Genomic DNA, 18,460 nt, shown 5'->3' with positions numbered 1-18,460 from the left:
TTTAATTGGAATTGCCTGAAAGGATGGTTTTGATTCATGATGTTTTCAAACGAAGGGATGGTGCTTTATATTGCACATGTTACGATAACATCTTTATTTTGGTGGCTGGAATATATATTGGGATCAAGCGAAGTGCACGCAGAAGTGTTCTAGCAAAGAGCTGTCTCGGAAATTTTTATCCTTGGAGCACCTCAAACTTTCTTTTTCTTTTTTAATTTTTTCTGTGGTCATTTGTTTTTCTATATCTTCTAAATTTTGTTTTTGCGAAACAATCAATAGCATCTGAAGAAGCGCTGAGCTTCCCTGACCGAGCTGACCTGATGAGTTCGGAGTGCTGATGAGAAGAGCGTGTCCCAAGCCTGCAAAGCGAACAGGAGAGTGATCTAACAGGGGAGCCCCGAGGTCGTCCCCGAGGGCATTCCGACGATCAAGTTAGTTTTCCGGTGAGGGAGATTCACGGAAAATAAAACAGTCGGGAATAATTGGCGAGTAGTCAGCGTATCTTATGCAGTCGGTGTACGTTACCATTTATACCTGCTTGGGAGTCCGACCTCCGTACGTTTCGGGACCTGCCCAGAATAATCTCAATTCCGCACTGAGGGAAATCCTCCCCGCCCTTTACGGGATCGTTCCCTGGAGCTCCTCGGAGCCCTAGCAGCGGAGGGCCGCGGGACGGTTCCCACGGGCTCGAGGTCTAAGCCCAACTCAGGCTCCCTGGGCTGCCACGTGTATAGGCCCAGGCCAGGACGAGGCCTCTACAGCATAGACTGACTGTGCGGTGGCTGAAAGATGACTATTTTGTCAATGGCGCATTATGTCGGCAATCTGCAGCTCAGACATGTAGAGGCAGGCAGCCCTTGGAACTTTCAATCCTGGTGGCATTTCATCGTGAATCAAAATCCCACGCGGTTGCAGATTCTTTATTCTGGAAGAAGTCGCCAATAACAGCTTGCCCTTTTAGATTGGAACTAAGCAGGAACGGAATAAATTAGTGCATTAGGAAGTTTCAGGTATCAGTCATGATTCTTCTTCCATTCTTGATCAGGGGTTCCGAAGGTGACAGACACATGCATAGGATCATTGGATTTTACTTCTTGTTTAGAAACAGTTTGATCATCTTTCTATTCTTTATAGTTTACCTCTTTCTGTTGACAACTTTTCTTGCAACGCTAAAATCCCCAGAAACACGGTAACAGATTTCACGTAGATGCGATAGAAGGAGGTGGTTGATTGCCTTTACGTGTGGAGAGATGATCTGATCTAAACATATCAGTGGAAAGCCAAGTGTTCCTTGCAAGGAAAAAACACAGAAATTTTCCGATTCTATTTGTCTGATGGAAATAGTGCTCCCAGACAATCTTTATTCACAAACCCTCCAACGTAACTACTTCCTTTCCTTTCCAATTCCTGACCGTTTTACAGTTTACACATACTACTAATATCAAAGAAAGAACAATTCCGTATCTATATATATGGATATTTACAATTTTGAGATAAGCAAGAATTCCAAGTGGGCCCACTACCCATTCCCTTCTCAGTGGAAGAGCATGAAAAGGATCCTCGATCTCTTTAGTCAGTTAAATTGACCCATGAAAAATTCCAATTCGTTTTCCCATTTTGGTTCACTTTCTTGTTCACACTCTCTTTCCCATCTCTATATATATACCTCCAGTCCGAACGTCCCAGACATACATACACCTCCGAGCTCAGAAACACTTGGTTGTGCCAAAGCAAGAAATGGGCTCCTTGAGTTTAGTTATTTGGAGCTTCTTCGCATTACTCTGCCCGATATTAAACAGCAGCAATGAAGTAGTAGCCTCCAGTCGGGGTGGTCCTTTCCGCCTTGCAGAAACCGAAGTCGCCATTGGTGCAGCGCAAGCTGGCATCTGCGCGAGTGCGGTGACGATACACGGTTACAGGTGTCAAGAGTTTAATGTGAGCTCTCTTACTCGCCATACACGCAGAGAGTTGTAAATTAGGAATCGTCTAATTTACTCGCAACCTGAATTAATATGACTTAAAAAACCCCCCAAAGTACTTATACTTAATTAAAACTGGACCAACTAATGAACTTCGTGTCTCAGGTGAGAACTGATGATGGCTATATATTAAGCGCGCAAAGGATTCCGGAAGGTCTGGCGGGAGGTGGCGGGAGCAGCAGGCCGCCGGTCTTGCTGCAACATGGGGTTCTGGTGGTAAGAACTCGCTTCGCAATATCGCATGGTAGTGTTACATATCATGACCAATTACATTTACTCCCCAGGTTTATGGAAACTTAAAACATATATATGTTAATTTATTTATATGACCTGTAAGATCTTTATGTAATGGGTCACCGACTCATCGCTCAAGTTTCCCACTTTCTCCCACTTTCTCCGGGGTGGCGGGTGGTTTATATAATTGTAAAGCGTGGAATCGACAGGAAGAATTTGACGGTATAATGAAGAATGGGCCACTCTGAGATTTCCCTTCCATTTAGTCAAAAAAAAAAAGGATACATCAATTTCTCTGCTTGTTCCCACCCGCCTCTCGTTAAGCGGTGCTTCCATACTTGGGACCGCAGCCTGAAACAGGGAATTCCTTCTTTTCTAGTTTCCAAGACTCCCAACAATGTAGTACACTTCCCTGATTGTCCCTACATTTTGCTTCATTAAGAAAATGATCAAAGAGCGAGCATAATGCTGTACACTTTCATCTACAGTAATGCAAAAACAGACTCTATTAAGTTGAGATTAGGCGTGATGGATGCATAAAGTCCGTCTAGAAAGAACCCAGTCATCTATTCTAGACCCCTCGTGTCAGTCTCTCCTCAGTCAAAAGCCGTACTGAATGACTTGCGTTGAATCGAAAGTTGCATTTGTACTGGAAGCACGACCAAATGGGGCTTGACCCAATTGAGACCCATCCTCGTGGAATTGTCATGCTGATCAATGTTTTAAAATTTGGACCGGCAAGTGAGTGAGCGGAAAGAAGAGCCCACGTTTGGTAAAACTGAATTTTAAAAATTGGAATATGAAATATGAAGTTTAAAATTTAAATTCATTGAATCACTAAATTGTTAAATATTAAATCTAATATATATATTTTTTTATAAATTTTGTACTTTTGCGTTGATTCGGACTGAAACCGTCAAGCTGATTGAATTCGATCCAAGTTTTAAAACATCGATACTAATTAAAAGCATAGTTCTAATCTATGACACGGATTATATATAGATCATTTTAATAACAAAGGATTGGTTCTTAGTTGGCTCTTTCAACTGATTATAAATTTTAATCTTAAATTATCATTCGTTTTTGTTTTTGTATTTGGATTGTAGACTTTTTAATAGTGAAAAAAAATAAAATTTATAATTTATCACGTAGTAACTATTGCTAATTGTGATAATTCTGTAAAATTCATGACCAAATTTTGCCAATTAACTTGAACAATGCCAAAGTTTGAGGTGCAGCTGTCCTAGAATCCAACATAAAAAACAGGACTACATCATCGTCTCTATACGTAACACTTGGTAAAGTTTTGGTACATCTCAGGCAGCTATACCCTGATGAAAGTACCCAGGAACATGGATCTCCCACACACCAGAACCTCTCACTTGGGTGTTAGGACCCTTGAATAGGCAAAAGTAACGTGATTGGTGCCACTAATCTCTTGGCAATGCGCATGGAGAATGCACATTATCGCGTCATTAGGTATTAGGGCCTTGATTTGTCTGGACTATTGCGTTCACAAGCCGCCATGGATTCTAGTAAAGAATACAGACAGATTCGGTTCTTTGTCACAAGTGCCCGGTAAAGCTAGTTCACAAGAAAGCCGAAAAACGATCGGCGCTACTTCCTCGAAAAGGCTTTACTGTGCAACATGTACTTTTGTGCAAGAGGATAAGTACAAAGTTGTCTCTTTACGACCAAAAGAAAAAGCACAACGTACAAAAAGTACGAAGTTGTGCCCGTGAATCCATAAAGTTATTTGGAGTTGCGTACTAGTTGGTCTTTTCGGTTTTTTCTTTTTGGTTGGAATTACTTGGTATATTTTCTTGGTATAGCGACAGCCAGTAGTACTAGTAAGATATTTAAACACACCATGGGCAATAAAGAATGGATCGAAAATGCTACGAACGATGTGTACGCAGGATGGAATGACTTGGTTGCTGAACTCTCCTCAACAATCTTTAGCTATGATCTTGGCTGATAGGGGATTCGATGTCTGGATTGCCAACATCAGAGGAACCCGATACAGCAGACGACATGTCACACTTGATCCTAGCAAACCGGTAAACTTTTATTTCCCCTATATTCTTTTTTTTTTTTGCCGGTTTTATTTCCCCTATATTCAGTTCTATGCTATCTTATGTATTGACTTGGCTTATACCTTTTCTCGGATCTCCCCCCCCTCTCTCTCTCTCTCTGTTTTTTATTTTTTTCTTCATGGTTGTTTCTAGTTATCTTTGTTTGTACCCGATAGGCTTAAAACAGACGATCCATTGGTTGATTGTGGGATCATGTGGTCTCTTGTTGATCGTCAGGAACCCTTATTTTCTTACGGTGACACCTGACAGAGAGGTTCATGTATATATATGCTTTTAGTGCCATATGAGACTAATTTCACCTTCATATTTTTTGACAGGAATTTTGGAATTGGACATGGGATGACCTGGTGATGCATGACTTACCAGCTCTTCTGGATTTCGTGTTTCAGCAAACTGGTCAAAAAATCCACTACGTAGGCCATTCCATGGTAAGAGTTTAACCAACAAAAAAAGTTGTCCTTCATTTTAATCTGTTGACGCGGATGAATATGGAATACATGAGTACTGAACTCAAGGGAAAGAAAGCATCAATGATTTGTGCATTGCTATTGGTTCTTCTTCAAGTGAAACTGGGAAATACACTACTGTACTCGAAACATAATCCTGAGGGTCGTCGGTGTTATTTCGTTATTTCCTAGGGAACATTGATGGCTTTGGCAACATTTTCCGAAAGGAAGCAAATAGACAAGGTAAAATCCGCGGCCTTGTTGAGCCCGATTGCTTTCTTGAGCCACATGACCACTGCGCTCGGTGTCGTAGCTGCCAAAGCCTTCGTAGGCGAAGTAAGCAGAGATTTTGACATCAAATTAATTACATGCATGCTTAATAGAGGCCCATTTCAGTACTTACCATAATAGCATCTAATGATTTGTGTTTTCTAATGTCAACAGATCACCACTTTATTCGGTCTTTCAGAATTCAACCCGAAAGGGTAAGTAGACTTACCAAATGGCAAATGCGCCTTGTTTATAATTTGGTTATAAAACCAGCAGTTCCTTGGTTTTCTAATCAGTTTGGAGGACATAAAAGCGTCAAGATTCTGGATCACCGTTATTCTTGTTTATATATAGGGATGCTGTAGCAAGTCTTCTGAAGGCTCTGTGTGCTCAACCGGGGGTGGACTGCTATGATTTGCTAACCGCCTTAACAGGTAATGGACATATTATTATTATCTGAGATTGAACCAAATTATCAGAAATCCAAAGACATATCACGTATATATAGTGCAGTGAACTTCGATCAGTGTTTACTACTTTTTTTTTTTTTTGGGTTGCTAAATCAAGGGAAAAATTGCTGTCTCAATGCTTCAACTGTTGAGCTTTTCTTGAAGAATGAGCCTCAATCTACTTCGACGAAAAATCTAGTGCATTTGGCTCAGAGTAAGTTGAATTGACGGTACAACAAATTAACTACGTACCTGTTCTTAAATATTGCTTAGCTCCTTTTCTTGGCTGGTTGGTTGGTTTGGATTCGCAATATGAACAGCAGCACAGCACACGCTAAAATCTGGATGTTTCAGCTGTCCGAGATGGAAAGCTCACTAAGTACGATTATGGGAATGCTTACTTCAACGTGGCGCATTATGGCGAATCAAAGCCTCCATCCTATAATTTGGCCAATATTCCGAATGACCTTCCAATCTTCCTCAGCTACGGAGGCCAAGATGCTCTATCTGATGTTAAAGATGTGGAGACTCTGCTGGACAGTCTCAAGTTCCATGATGTAGAAAAGTTGCATGTCCAGTACATCAAGGACTACGCTCATGCCGACTTCATAATGGGGGTGACTGCGAAGGACGTAGTGTATAACCAAATTGTGGAATTTTTCAGATCAAACCAGCTGAATTAGTGGTCCTTCATCGTGAGGTCTTTTCTTTTTTTTTTTTTTTGTCGTAAAAAGACTCTTAATTTGCTCGGTTTTCTTGCAGAATGTGCGTACCATTAATTGGAAGATTCTAAGTCGTTTCAAGAGTGAATTGCTGCGTAATAAAATAACTTAATTGGAAGACACTCGGCTTAATTAGCGCACTTTGCATTTGATTAACTTGGCCGGTCTGAGCATTACAACCTAATTAAGCTAAGCCAGTTTTGATACTACTTGTATGAATTCTCACGAGCGAAGGCAAGTCAATATATGAGTTTTGCAAGCACGGAGTCTCGAAAATCCATCAATTTGACTTGATTTCATATGATTAAGTTAATTAACAATCGTCGAGTCGTTTAATAGAGGGAGTTGTTAATTGGTAGTAGTATTGTTTAGTGGTTGAGTTTAAGCTTTATGATTGCTTTGGTAGCGATTAGAGCAAACAAATACACCGTATATTGAATACTCACAACTAGAAATGATCACAAAGATTGCTTAGAGATAACTTCAAGTTTCCATTAATTTGTTAAGAGGACCCCACGCGCATTATTTGCTTAGCAGGCAATCCAACCAGCTTAATTGAATGCTTCGTTCTCAATCAATCCATTGCTCCTACATTTCCACATGCACGCTTCATGTTTGGTGGCCATTTTGATAAGCCATCAAGCCCGTAGCATCGGACAAGGATTTCGGGTACCAACCGTCGTATGACAAGGGACGATTGGTGGAGCTGTCTACTCTTGGGATTTAAGAAATGAAACTTCCCGACCAATTACCTATCCATCCCCTCCCCATTAGCTGCCATGATAGACTATATATATACACTCCCGTGAACCTCAATTAAAGGAGAGTAAAGACTATAGTCCAGAGAGTCTCTTGTCAGTTGGCGTAGTGATCTCGACCAAGAAGTTTGTGAAGAAGCAGAGTTGATGATTGAGAAAAAATGGGATACGAGCGCAAATTCGTGTTGGTGATGGTAATTCTCAGCCTGGTTGAAAAACAAGCCTCAGCCACGAAACATGATGTTGGGGGAAGCCAAGGGTGGGATGAATCCACGGACTTCAGCTCCTGGGCATCGGGTCAGACATTTAAGGTCGGGGATCAACTAGGTAAGATTCATGATTCCGTCGTTAACAAACCTAATCAATTTTGGCCTCAATCAATCAATCTTTCACTAGGTATATAGGTTTTTTGTAATTGTGATCATGTATGATGAATGATGAGACAGTATTCAAGTACACTCCGGGGCTGCACAGCGTGGTGGAGCTTGGCAGCGAAAGTGCGTATAAGAGCTGTGACATAAGCACGGCATTGGACTCCAAGAATGGGGGTAATGACGTGGTTAAGCTAGACAAAGCTGGTACCCGCTACTTCGCTTGTGGAACAGCAGGGCATTGCGGCCAGGGGATGAAGGTCAAGATTACCACCGTCGCTGCTGCGACTGGAACTGCATCCCCTAATACACCGTCATCCACGTCGTCCTCCACCGCTTCAACTTCTCCGCCTTCCTCTGCCCTACTTCAACATCTCCTACCCTTCATTTTGGCTTCTTCTTTGTTAGGATTCCATCTGCTTTTGTGCTTGTAAACTTCGTACGTCATTAATCAAACCGATACGAAAGCACCTACAAATTGCCAACTCCATCTACCTGGCAGGACTACTCTACTCGCTTAATTTGTCATTTGTCCATTCCAACCCCGAGCTCTTTTCTTTTTTGGAAGGAGATTTTATATCTCAGCGAGCTTACTTATTGTTTTAGTGATTTCTTGGAGGCCATATTATGACTATATATGAAGTACTCGACATCTGTTTCTGATTTCGTCATGATTGGTTTCCGGGATTTTTCTTTTCTTCTTTTTTGTTTTTGTTTCTAGTGATTGTCAAGATTAAATGCTAAAACTGTTGCCCAACTTTTGAAAATTAGGCATGCTTTTGGTTTTCTTCTTATTCTCCTTTTCTTTTCTTGTTTTATTGATGTTTGGATGGGGGTTATATACAGGAAATTAATCAATCAATTTACAGTTAGAAAAGATGGCTTGGAAAAAACTAGCAAGAAGAAAAAGATTTTATTCAGAGCATGATTCAAGTGAATACAACGTTTATTATTATTATTATTAAAGAAAATCAACAACGATCCTCCGTTTACCCACTCTCGAACTTGTGTTTTGTTGATTATAGGTGAAACATTTTACTAATTAGACTGCGTTTCATTGTCACGAGTACAAAGTTAATGAATATAAACCAAATAAGAAGACCCTTTTATTGAACGTTTTGCATTAAAATTAACTTTTATGTTCATATGTAAATGGATTCCAATTTCATAATTTATTTTCATGCATTCTAGAATGCAGTTATCCAATAACTTAGAATCTAATTGGTTTAGGTTATGTACATTAAGTGTTTAGAAAGCTATTTTAGTATTATCTTGGAATAAATAAGCGAGTTAAGCTCTGTTTGATAATCAAATTTAGGACTTTAATTTAACGGATTCAGATTTTAATATATTAGTTTAGTGAGTTCAAATTTTAATATATTTAGACGTGTTTATAATAAAAAAAATAGAGCATACGAATTAATTAAGTTGCATTGAATTTTTTAAATAAAATTTGCCCAAAAAAAAAATAAACTATTCATTTATTACTTAGGTTCCGTTTGATAAAATTGAATATGAATTCTGAACTCTGAAGTCTGAACTCTGAAATCTAAATGCTGAAATAATTAATTTACTGAATTTTAAGTACTGAAAAGAAATATATGAATGTCTGAATTTTAATGCTAAACTTATTTATACTGCTTGATAAATATTTATAACTGAATGCTTAATAAGTTTAATTTGACAATTTTTCCCTTATATATTTTCATTCAAAAAAAATAGAACCTATGATTTAATTAGTTTAAAATTGTTAGGTATGAAAATGACAATATTTATTTTTAAATCAAATTAATATAAAAGATGCAATATATTATATGAGGAGTATAGAGAAGATGTGAAAGTCATTAAAAAGGGATAAAAGAGAAACAGAAAATCATTAAATAGAGAATATCAGGTTGTTTAATTAAATAGAATTTTGAACATAATTAACAAACAATAGTAGATTTGGTAGATAAGATAAGGTAGTTGAAGTAATTTTATTGATTTTTATTAGAATTAAGCATTCAGTCAGGATTCTTGTACTGAAAAAAATACAGACAAGTTTAGCACTGCTTAACAAGTTCAGCAGATGAATTTTTGTTTATCAAACACTCAAAACATCTGAATGTCTGAAAAGATTTAGTTTCAGCACTTTTTTATGTTATCAAACAGACCCTTAATATGGTACACTATCAAATGCATCACATTTAGTACTTACCCATTCAACATTGTCGCGGATACTAAATTGGCTTTTATGTTAAGACTGCAGTATTCAACATTACAAATACATGTATCCACCATCATTTAGTATCTCGCTAATGCCCAATCAACTGAACTGGAAGAGGCGTGATTTTCCTGTTGACAGTTGTAAGTAGAGGTGTTTAAATGGGTGATTTAGACGGGTTTGGGTTGGGTAAAATGAGTAATGGTATAAGTGAGTCAACTCATTTATACCCATTTAATTAGATGGGTATAAATGGGTAAGTCAAAAAATGAATTGGGTAACCCAATTACTCATTTATAACCCATTTATTTTAATTTTTTGTAAACTCATTTAAATTCATTTTTGCAAATTAAGTTATCTATTTATACCACTCTTTGTACCCATCATTAGTTTTAAATATTTACTTATAATGTTCAATAAACTTAATTACCAATTTTTTTTTCATTTATACTCTATGTCACAAAATTACCTATTATTTAATAATTGAATAATAAGAATATAAAATTTGAACTAAGTACTATAAAAATTAATATAAAACTTAATCCAAAAATTTTGAACCCCTAACATTTTTTTCATATATAAATTTAAAATTTCATTTTATAAAGATAAGAAAATAGGCTAAAATTTATCATAAATTGGTATTGCTAAAAAATGAGCAAATCAACAAACTAAGAGAAAATAAAATAATAAGATAAAACCAACAAATAATAATGATAAGAATAATGAAACAAAAATAGTTAACATCATGACAAAATGAAAAATTTGAAAAAAAAAAGGTGGGAGAAAAGAAGAGACTTGGGGGGAAGAGAATTCTAAATGGATTAATTGGATTTGATGGGTTACCCAATAATACCCATTTAATAAATGGGTATTATTGGGTAGCCCATTTATACCCATATACAAAAATTTAAGATATCTATACCCATCTATTCATGGGCGGGTCTGGGTAAATTTAGTTAAGTGGGTTGATTTGCCACCTCTAGTTGTAAGCAAAATTGTGATATGGACTCTGTGGTGCAGTTGGGCCGGAAGTGGGCTGCTTGACCGACCGTTGTTAGGGACTTTGGGAAGAAAATGAAAACAATGAGGCCCAACCCCACAAATCCATTTTTTCCTGTAAATAAATCTGGATTTAAATCTTTTGTTTCGCCTGAAAATTGAAAAGTGGGAAACGCCGTTTAACTGGTCGACCACTATCGGCCGAAGTTGAAATAGAAGAGAGGAGGCGTGAGATGTAAGCCGGAGGGCATCAGGAGGACCAGACAAAAAGTGAATTAACACACTACTCTACTACTACTACTAGCGGGAGTGGTAAATTTTAGTATACTACTAATATTCATCCATCCATTCATCCATCCCTCCATCCCTCTCACAATTGAAGTGACGATAGTAGAATTTGATGCTGAAGCAGGAATAATACCAGTCAGTGATTGACGGTGCTGGTGCAATATTAGTGCTGCGAAAATTCGTTTTCTTCCTGCGAATTAATTCCTACTTAGCAGCAGTGTAAATTTAAAAGAAATTTAAAATAACAAAAAAACAGAAAAAAGGATGCCGGAGGAAAACAAGGAGATTGCGATTGACTACGTGATGGAGAAGGCATCGGGGCCTCACTTCTCAGGGCTGCGCCTGGACGGACTCCTCTCCCCGTCTTCTTCTCCTCGCGCTCCCACTCTCTCTCCTTCTTCCTCCTTTACCCTTCCTGCCGACCCCACCAAACAGCCCTTCGTCATTGGTACCAACCAACTTCACCTCTCTCTCTCTCTCTCTATTTTCTCCTTCATAATTTTCTTGCATTCATATCACAATTTCTCCTCTCCGTCTCCTTCCCGTCCTCCAGCAATTTTTTTTTTTTTGCTTTTAATTTACTAGTGCCCAATGTTGTCGTTGTCGTTATTATTATTTTGCTTTTTCCAGTTTCCAGTTTCACTCCTCCTCCTGGCTCCTAATCACTGTTGCTATTTTGATTTTTGGGGAATTTGAACGGATGTTCTTTGTTTCCTCTTTGCAAATTCTAGGGGTTTCTGGAGGTACTGCTTCGGGTAAGACAACGGTGTGTGACATGATCATCCAACAACTTCACGATCATCGCGTTGTCCTTGTCAATCAGGTTCGCTTTTTGCAATTTTTCTAACAATTATGCGCTATAAAGTGTCTAGTCAAACCTATATATTCTCCAGCTGATGCTATTTTGCCTTCCGGTTCCCCTTGTTGCTGGTTCCTGGTTTATTGAATTCTCCCGTGTCCTTGCAAAAAAAAATTATCTTTTAAGGCTCCGGCAGGGTTTTAAAGGAAACCCTCACATTGAATAATCTGTTGCAATTCTAAATTGTTTTTGTCATGGACGTTTAGTTTGATCATATTATCCGTGAGTTTTCACCATTTGGCGTGCTTGATGCTTATGGTTTGACCGTTGACTACCACTGCATCCCTTGATTCTGCATTATATTTGAGTTCCTCTGATCAGAAAAAGTCAGACACCACCTCATTGGCCGACAGGCATTACTTAACATGGATGGTTGTCGACGTCCCTGAGAGATTTAACTTCTACTTCGAGAACATTGGCGTCCTCTTTCGCACATCTGCTTTACATTTGCACTTCTTATGTTCTAATTGCAATGATGTGCCTTGTTCAATTGTACATCTGGTTTAATTCTTCAATTTATGCTTTGTGTTCCCTTGGTTATGGGTACCCATTCCTGTTAGGTGGTACGGTCATAGAAATAAATAAATGGTTTAGTATAACTTTCTAAAACTTTAGATGTTTTCTCATTCCCCTTAATATGATCTGCTTTTATCTCTCTAATACTAAAAATGAATAGTCATCTGCGTTCTGATCACACTGTAGGATTCTTTTTACCGAGGCTTGACACCAGAAGAATTAAAACGTGTCCATGAGTATAATTTTGATCATCCAGGTAATTATATGAGTGTTTCTTTCCTCTTTCCAACTGCATGCAATGGTTTCCAGAATCATATTGTTTCTAGGGATTTGCTTACTCTGTGATGCTTTGGTTGCAGATGCTTTTGACACAGAGCAGCTGCTCGAGTGCATTGAAAAACTCAAATCTGGGCAATCTGTCCAAGTTCCCATATATGATTTTAAAACCCACCAGAGATGTTCAGACAGCTTCCGGCAGGTATTTTTTTGTGATAAATAGTATAAAGATTTATCTGAATTGCCTTTCCATTTTCATTCCCTTTATGTTTGAAGATGTTGAAGGCCAAATCTTCTCACCTGCAGTGGTGGTTTGCGTTGATGTGATGCTTTAAATTGTTCATGTTCCGTTCCTAGCCATTTGTGGAATTTTTGCATTAGGAATTGGTGGAGGAATTATTTTCCATAAATACAAAGTTTTGGCATTTCCAATTTCTCTGTGAAGAGAAAAAAAAGTTAGAAACTCATGCTAGGATCTATTTGAACCTAACCATAGCCATTGAATTTAAGGATGTTGGTACAGTTTTTTGTATCTTTTTAGAAACAATTTGAAATTCATTTACTCATCCCAGTACTAGAAGTGTATCAGAAAGAAATTAACTGATAAAAAGAATGTCTATAAGTGCAGCTCATCTAGCTAATCACAATTTTCTTTTCTCTAGCACATGAACAGGGTTCATATGCATATTTTATTCATATCTTGTCCACCTATTTTTCTTGTTTTTTCGAGGTGTCAGCTTTTCTCTAGCACATGATGGCCTTATTTCTTTGGGCTTTGAATTTGGTGGTACAAGCTTGAAATTTATCAATCAACTATTGATGAAAAAGGCAAGAAATTGTAATGTTGATTTCAGCTACTTATGTGCTTCAAAATAGATATCTTTTTAAATGCATTTAAGTTGGAACTTTTTCTGGTGACGGGTGTAGGAGGTAACTGAGACAATTAGTAATGCATGCGTGCTGCTCTTGCTGTTTTAGGATTCTAATTCCTAAATTTTCTTGATGTGCTTGCATGAATCTTTTTTAGGTAAATGCATCTGATGTAATCATCCTGGAGGGAATTCTTGTTTTTCATGACCAACGTGTCCGCAATTTGATGAACATGAAGATTTTTGTTGACACAGGTTCTAATTCTTTCAAACTGTTGTCGCTGTAATGGTCAATTAATATTTTCCAGCATTTATTTTGATGTTTTTGCTTCTTCTCTGTATAATCGTGTGTGATGTATGATTTATTGCGACCTTATTATTGCATCTGCCTTATCAGCTTGCCTTCCCTTGCCTAGATATTCTTTCAGAATTTAAAACCAATATACATAACTGCTATTTAGACTGGAATCATCTATGGTTCAGTTTAATATCTGACACTCCACGCTGAAATAAGAGTTAAATTGTCATTCAATTGTAGATTGACTTAATTAGTTTCGCCTTAGCTCCTCCATCCTCTTCTCCTTTCCTTGGATCTGAAGGCAAGAGGAACCAATAAAAGAGAGGCAGGCAATTGGCTTTTCTATAATTTGTATACAAATGTCCTATTGATGATGAACATCTTTTTTTTTTTTTTTTTTGATGGTGAACGTCTTTACGTTGCTATTTATTCTTCACTTTGTCTTGTGCTTTTTTTCTTATTTGTCGTAATTGATTGATGCAAGATGCTGATGTGAGGCTTGCTCGTAGGATAAGACGTGACACAGTTGTGAGGGGTAGGGACATAAACTCAGTCCTTGAACAGGCAAGCTTTGCCTTCCCTTCTTGAGATCATTCCTTTTGTAGAAACCTGAATTTAGTAGGAAGTTTGGAACCTTGTTGTCAAACTGTCAAAGTTCCAGGCTCTCTTTCACTTGATGATCTGGCCAATATAGAACTGTATTTTTTGGAGTTTGAGGTTATTGTAATTCATCCTGTGTTTTGTAAAGCCTTTTTGTTTTATCTTCATTTTAAATCTACTTTCTGAATAGTTTCAACCACTTATGACAAATTACCCACCTTGTAAATCTGTTGACTCTGCAGTATGCCAAGTTTGTGAAGCCTGCTTTTGATGATTTTGTTTTGCCATCTAAGAAGTATGCTGATGTTATCATACCTCGGGGAGGTGAAAATGATGTTGCAGTTGATTTGATTGTCCAACATATACGAACAAAGCTTGGCCAGCATGACCTTTGCAAAATCTACCCTAACGTGTATGTTATTCAGTCAACATTCCAGGCAAGTTGTTATTTAAGTATATATTGGATATTGGTATCTTCTTGCTTTCATTTTAAAGCAAGCTAGGATCTGAATATGTAAACTACATCACAAGTGTTTCGTGTTGTGCCTTTTACTCATCTCTACCTCTACTCTAGTGAGCTTACACAGTTTTATTCAATTCTTAATTGCACAAATACTGGATCTGGTCCAGACAGCTTTGGTGGGTTCTTTCATTTGGAAAAACCCTTGAAGTAATTAGTGGGTCTTTGCATCTGGGTACCATATACTATGTATTCTGTGTGACTTCTCGTCGTTTTGGCTCTGCATTTGTGAAGCCCGTTCTTCATCAATTACTGATCAGGGAGTAATCATATTAATTTTGGCCTCTTTGTTATTGGCATAAACACTAGAATCAGATTATGAGCTGCAAATACTGGAATTGATTATACAAACTAAAAAACTGTAAAAACTGGAGAAGATTAGCTGATTGGGAACACGTTGCATAGTATGAATACTAGATTTGAAGATATTGGTTTTTGATTTGTGGTATTAGAGTAGTTCAGTTCATTGGCATGCTTTGGTGTTATTCATTATAAGACGACATGGCCCATGGTTTCTGTTGATATTTTCCTTTTTAGAAATTCATATGCTAAACTTCGTTTCTGTTAGTTGATTATAGATATTGGAACATTCTTCACTATCCTGATATGGATGATGAGGCAACATGGCTTATGGTTTGTGTTAATATTAGCCTATTAAAAGTTAGTCGACCACTAAACTTCATTTCTTTTTGTTGATTATTGCTATCAGTGAATTCTCCTTATTTTGGTTTTGTTACAGATTAGAGGAATGCACACACTGATTCGTGATCGAGATATATCCAAGCATGACTTTGTTTTTTATTCAGATCGGCTTATTCGACTGGTGATTCTCAGCCATTATGAACCCCAAATTTTCTTTTCTGTTCGAGCAAATTGTAAGATTGGACCTTTACCGTAAATGATCTTTTAGGTTGTTGAGCATGGTCTCGGCCATTTACCATTCACCGAGAAGCAGGTAGTCACGCCAACAGGTTCGTTAAGTACAATATAAGACCAGTATGAAGGAATACTCTTAGCTTTGCTGTCTGCACTTGTTAATATAAAATTTCCTCTTTTAGTTAGTCTTCTATTAAGCATTCATGTAACGAGATGGTTTCAAGGCTGCAAAAGTGACCATTTGTGAAGTTTCATTACACTTTAACCAACCTTATGAGGAGAACATGTTTTGTAAGAATCCATGATAACTTCCCTCAAGCTCGGATAACATTGCTAGTTGAATTGAACTTTAGGGAATAATCAGGCTACATGTTTTATTGCCAAATCCTTTCCACCCCAGCTGCGAAGAAAACTGCTTTTAAGTCCAATTCATATGCCTATAGTCTTTTTTGGTCAGCAATGTTGTATTAATTTTCCTTCGATCAATCTGATGTCAATATCTTTTACTGTAGGCTCGGTATATACTGGTGTTGACTTTTGCAAGAAACTGTGTGGAGTTTCAATTGTTCGAAGGTGAGGGTCAAATTAAGAATTAGTGATGATTGATTTAGACTTTATGCAAAGCAGTTTGCTTGTGCTGCTAAGTTCTGTGTGCTTCCAGATTACTTTCACCTTCATTTCCAAAAGCCAACTTGGGTTATTGTTGAGGATTCATCAAAATTCTCTAGTCTTTTCTGTATCTTCATTTTAGGAATGTTTGGGAGACTAGAACCAAAGATGATCACATAATATGCTGTTGCTGGTTCAGTCTTATGGAATTGTGCATATTACCTAGCATCATGTTGATTTCCTCTACAAATTCGAAGTTGATGTTCTTTGTTGCACAACTATGTGATTATTATATGCAGTGGTGAAAGTATGGAGAATGCATTGCGTGCCTGTTGCAAAGGAATTAAAATCGGGAAGATCCTGATCCATCGTGATGGTGACAACGGGAAGCAGGTTTTTTTTTTTTTTTTTTAATCTTTTAGTTGCTGAATGCTGGTGGGTCTTTACTCATAGTTGCATTTACGATGTTGTTGATTACATGCATGATATTTCTTTTGTCTGATCAGCTTATTTATGAGAAACTCCCAAAAGATATTTCTGAACGTCATGTTCTGCTCCTGGACCCAGTTCTTGCTACAGGTAACTATACTTTAGAGGCTTTTTTTAAAATTTTTTTTATTAAATTAAAGCATCAATGGTAAGAGTAATTTGCTGAAATAAACTTGTGAAAGAGTTGCTTTCTGTGGAGACAGAATTGTCTTGTTTATGTGGATTAGTTTGCTTACCTTTTAGATTTTGGCTGAGCTTTATTTTTCCTTGAAGGTAACTCTGCTAATCAGGCAATCGACCTCCTCATACAAAAAGGAGTTCCTGAATCTCACATTATTTTCCTAAACCTCATTTCTGTAAGTTGCTTCATTAATGGTTTCAATGATGAAAGTTTCTTATTCTTGGGCACAAATGAAGATGATGATATGCTTTGTTTATGAACTTTTCTGGTTTTCCACACAGGCGCCAGAGGGAATACATTGTGTTAGTAAACGTTTCCCATCCCTGAAGATTGTCACATCAGAGATTGATGTGGCACTTAATGAAGAATTTCGTGTCATACCCGGTATGGGAGAGTTTGGCGATCGGTACTTTGGAACAGATGACTGATGATCAAATTTAATAGTGCAAGCATTATTGTAAGCTTTTGCTAGGCATACCTGCTTCTCAACTAGAAATGAGTGTCCCTTTGGGCTACTTGTTATGTATTTTTTGAAATCAAATGCGTTTACTTGAATGTTGTGGAGAAATTCTTCAGGTGAAGCTTAGATTGTGATTAGTATCCGTATGGCAAGAAACCACCTTTACATCTAAACTAGAAATGCCAAATGGCAAACGTGCGTCCATTGAACTGTAAAATTTCTTTCGATTTTCGGTCCAGACGATTCATGCTCTTGACAAACTCTTGACAATTGTTGCTTTCCACAAAACCAGTTTCTGCTTTCCTACCTAGATTAGATTGGAAGAGCAGGGCCGTAACTCTATCCTACTCTACGGCATACGTGTGAGCAGGTAGTGCCGTTGGTGGAGCAGACAGCTGCCTGCGGGTGTCAAGAATCTGTCGCTGGCGTACCTATTTACCGTAATAGAATCTTGCCTTCTGGTTGATGACTTTGCAAGAACTTTGTAAGCTAAATGCCATATCAAATGTGACGTAGTGTGTATTATAAGGTATGGATCGTGCTATAGGCCAATATAATCGTAGGTGAATTTTGAAGTAGCACTTCAAAGTAGATCAAAGTATCAATTTAACTCTTGAAAGTGAACAAATTCTTGTTAAACCCTTTAAACTGGAAATCCCGTCCCACACGAGCCATTCTTTGGTCAATAATGTTTGACCAAACTTTAGTGATATACTGAGAAACCTTATAAATTTTTAGGGATTTCAATGCAATTAACCTCTCACCTAGATTAGCTTAAAAGAACAAAATAATTAGGGGTGACAATTTTTGGCACGACACGACAATATGGCTCGAATACGATTCGAAATCAATAGGGTTTTAATACGATTGGAACTCATTATTGATTTAACTTGTTAGTGACATGAAAGTAAGCGAGTTGGGTTAGGTCAATCCACATGTTCACATGCTAATCCAATAAAGTACTTATTTTAAGATAATAATTCAACACTAACAACGATCAAATTTGGTTTAAAGATTTCAATTAGAAGTTTTAAAAAACTCACAAGTTTTATGTCCTATCATATATTGAATTGTCTAAGCGTATTTCTAAAA

General features: G+C 37.5%; 3 protein-coding genes across 6 annotated transcripts; all 3 read left to right on the top strand.

The window, feature by feature from the left end:
* The first annotated feature begins 357 nt into the window (after window positions 1–357).
* LOC113722908 (triacylglycerol lipase 2) lies at window positions 358–6,316 on the top strand. Of its 3 annotated transcripts, none has more exons than XM_072073556.1 (10): window positions 358–1,010; window positions 1,183–1,935; window positions 2,085–2,195; window positions 4,133–4,273; window positions 4,627–4,737; window positions 4,948–5,091; window positions 5,200–5,240; window positions 5,380–5,459; window positions 5,593–5,688; window positions 5,795–6,167. In XM_072073556.1, exons 2-10 carry the CDS (start codon window positions 1,738–1,740, stop codon window positions 5,851–5,853), a joined length of 981 nt encoding a protein of 326 aa, XP_071929657.1. In that variant the 5' UTR covers window positions 358–1,010; window positions 1,183–1,737; the 3' UTR covers window positions 5,854–6,167. The 3 variants fall into 3 exon arrangements, with proteins under 3 accessions (XP_071929657.1, XP_027101939.2, XP_071929656.1); XM_027246138.2 differs by having other exon boundaries at window positions 441–1,010; window positions 1,197–1,935; window positions 5,829–6,316; XM_072073555.1 differs by having other exon boundaries at window positions 441–1,010; window positions 5,829–6,316.
* Window positions 6,317–6,871: 555 nt separating this feature from the next.
* Window positions 6,872–7,996, top strand: LOC113722906 (mavicyanin). Its single transcript, XM_027246136.2, has 2 exons — window positions 6,872–7,281; window positions 7,401–7,996. The coding sequence occupies exons 1-2, from the start codon at window positions 7,116–7,118 to the stop codon at window positions 7,757–7,759; spliced, it is 525 nt and encodes a 174-aa protein (XP_027101937.2). The 5' UTR covers window positions 6,872–7,115; the 3' UTR covers window positions 7,760–7,996.
* A 2,682-nt stretch (window positions 7,997–10,678) lies between these two features.
* On the top strand, window positions 10,679–17,606 carry LOC113722905 (uridine/cytidine kinase UKL1, chloroplastic). 2 transcript variants are annotated; one of them, XM_027246135.2, is made up of 14 exons: window positions 10,679–11,263; window positions 11,547–11,638; window positions 12,377–12,446; window positions 12,550–12,668; window positions 13,494–13,590; window positions 14,118–14,197; window positions 14,476–14,670; window positions 15,493–15,576; window positions 15,664–15,724; window positions 16,142–16,202; window positions 16,538–16,631; window positions 16,745–16,817; window positions 17,001–17,083; window positions 17,190–17,606. In XM_027246135.2, exons 1-14 carry the CDS (start codon window positions 11,080–11,082, stop codon window positions 17,334–17,336), a joined length of 1,440 nt encoding a protein of 479 aa, XP_027101936.2. In that variant the 5' UTR covers window positions 10,679–11,079; the 3' UTR covers window positions 17,337–17,606. The 2 variants fall into 2 exon arrangements, with proteins under 2 accessions (XP_027101936.2, XP_071929655.1); XM_072073554.1 differs by lacking the exon at window positions 10,679–11,263 and adding an exon at window positions 13,204–13,294 and having other exon boundaries at window positions 11,541–11,638.
* Window positions 17,607–18,460: the final 854 nt, after the last annotated feature.

This window comes from Coffea arabica, unplaced genomic scaffold, assembly GCF_036785885.1.
Source record: "Coffea arabica cultivar ET-39 unplaced genomic scaffold, Coffea Arabica ET-39 HiFi ptg000066l, whole genome shotgun sequence".
NCBI classification, from domain to species: domain Eukaryota; kingdom Viridiplantae; phylum Streptophyta; class Magnoliopsida; order Gentianales; family Rubiaceae; genus Coffea; species Coffea arabica.
Note: the sequence above shows the minus strand (reverse complement) of the source record. Positions and strands in the feature narration are given on the sequence as shown.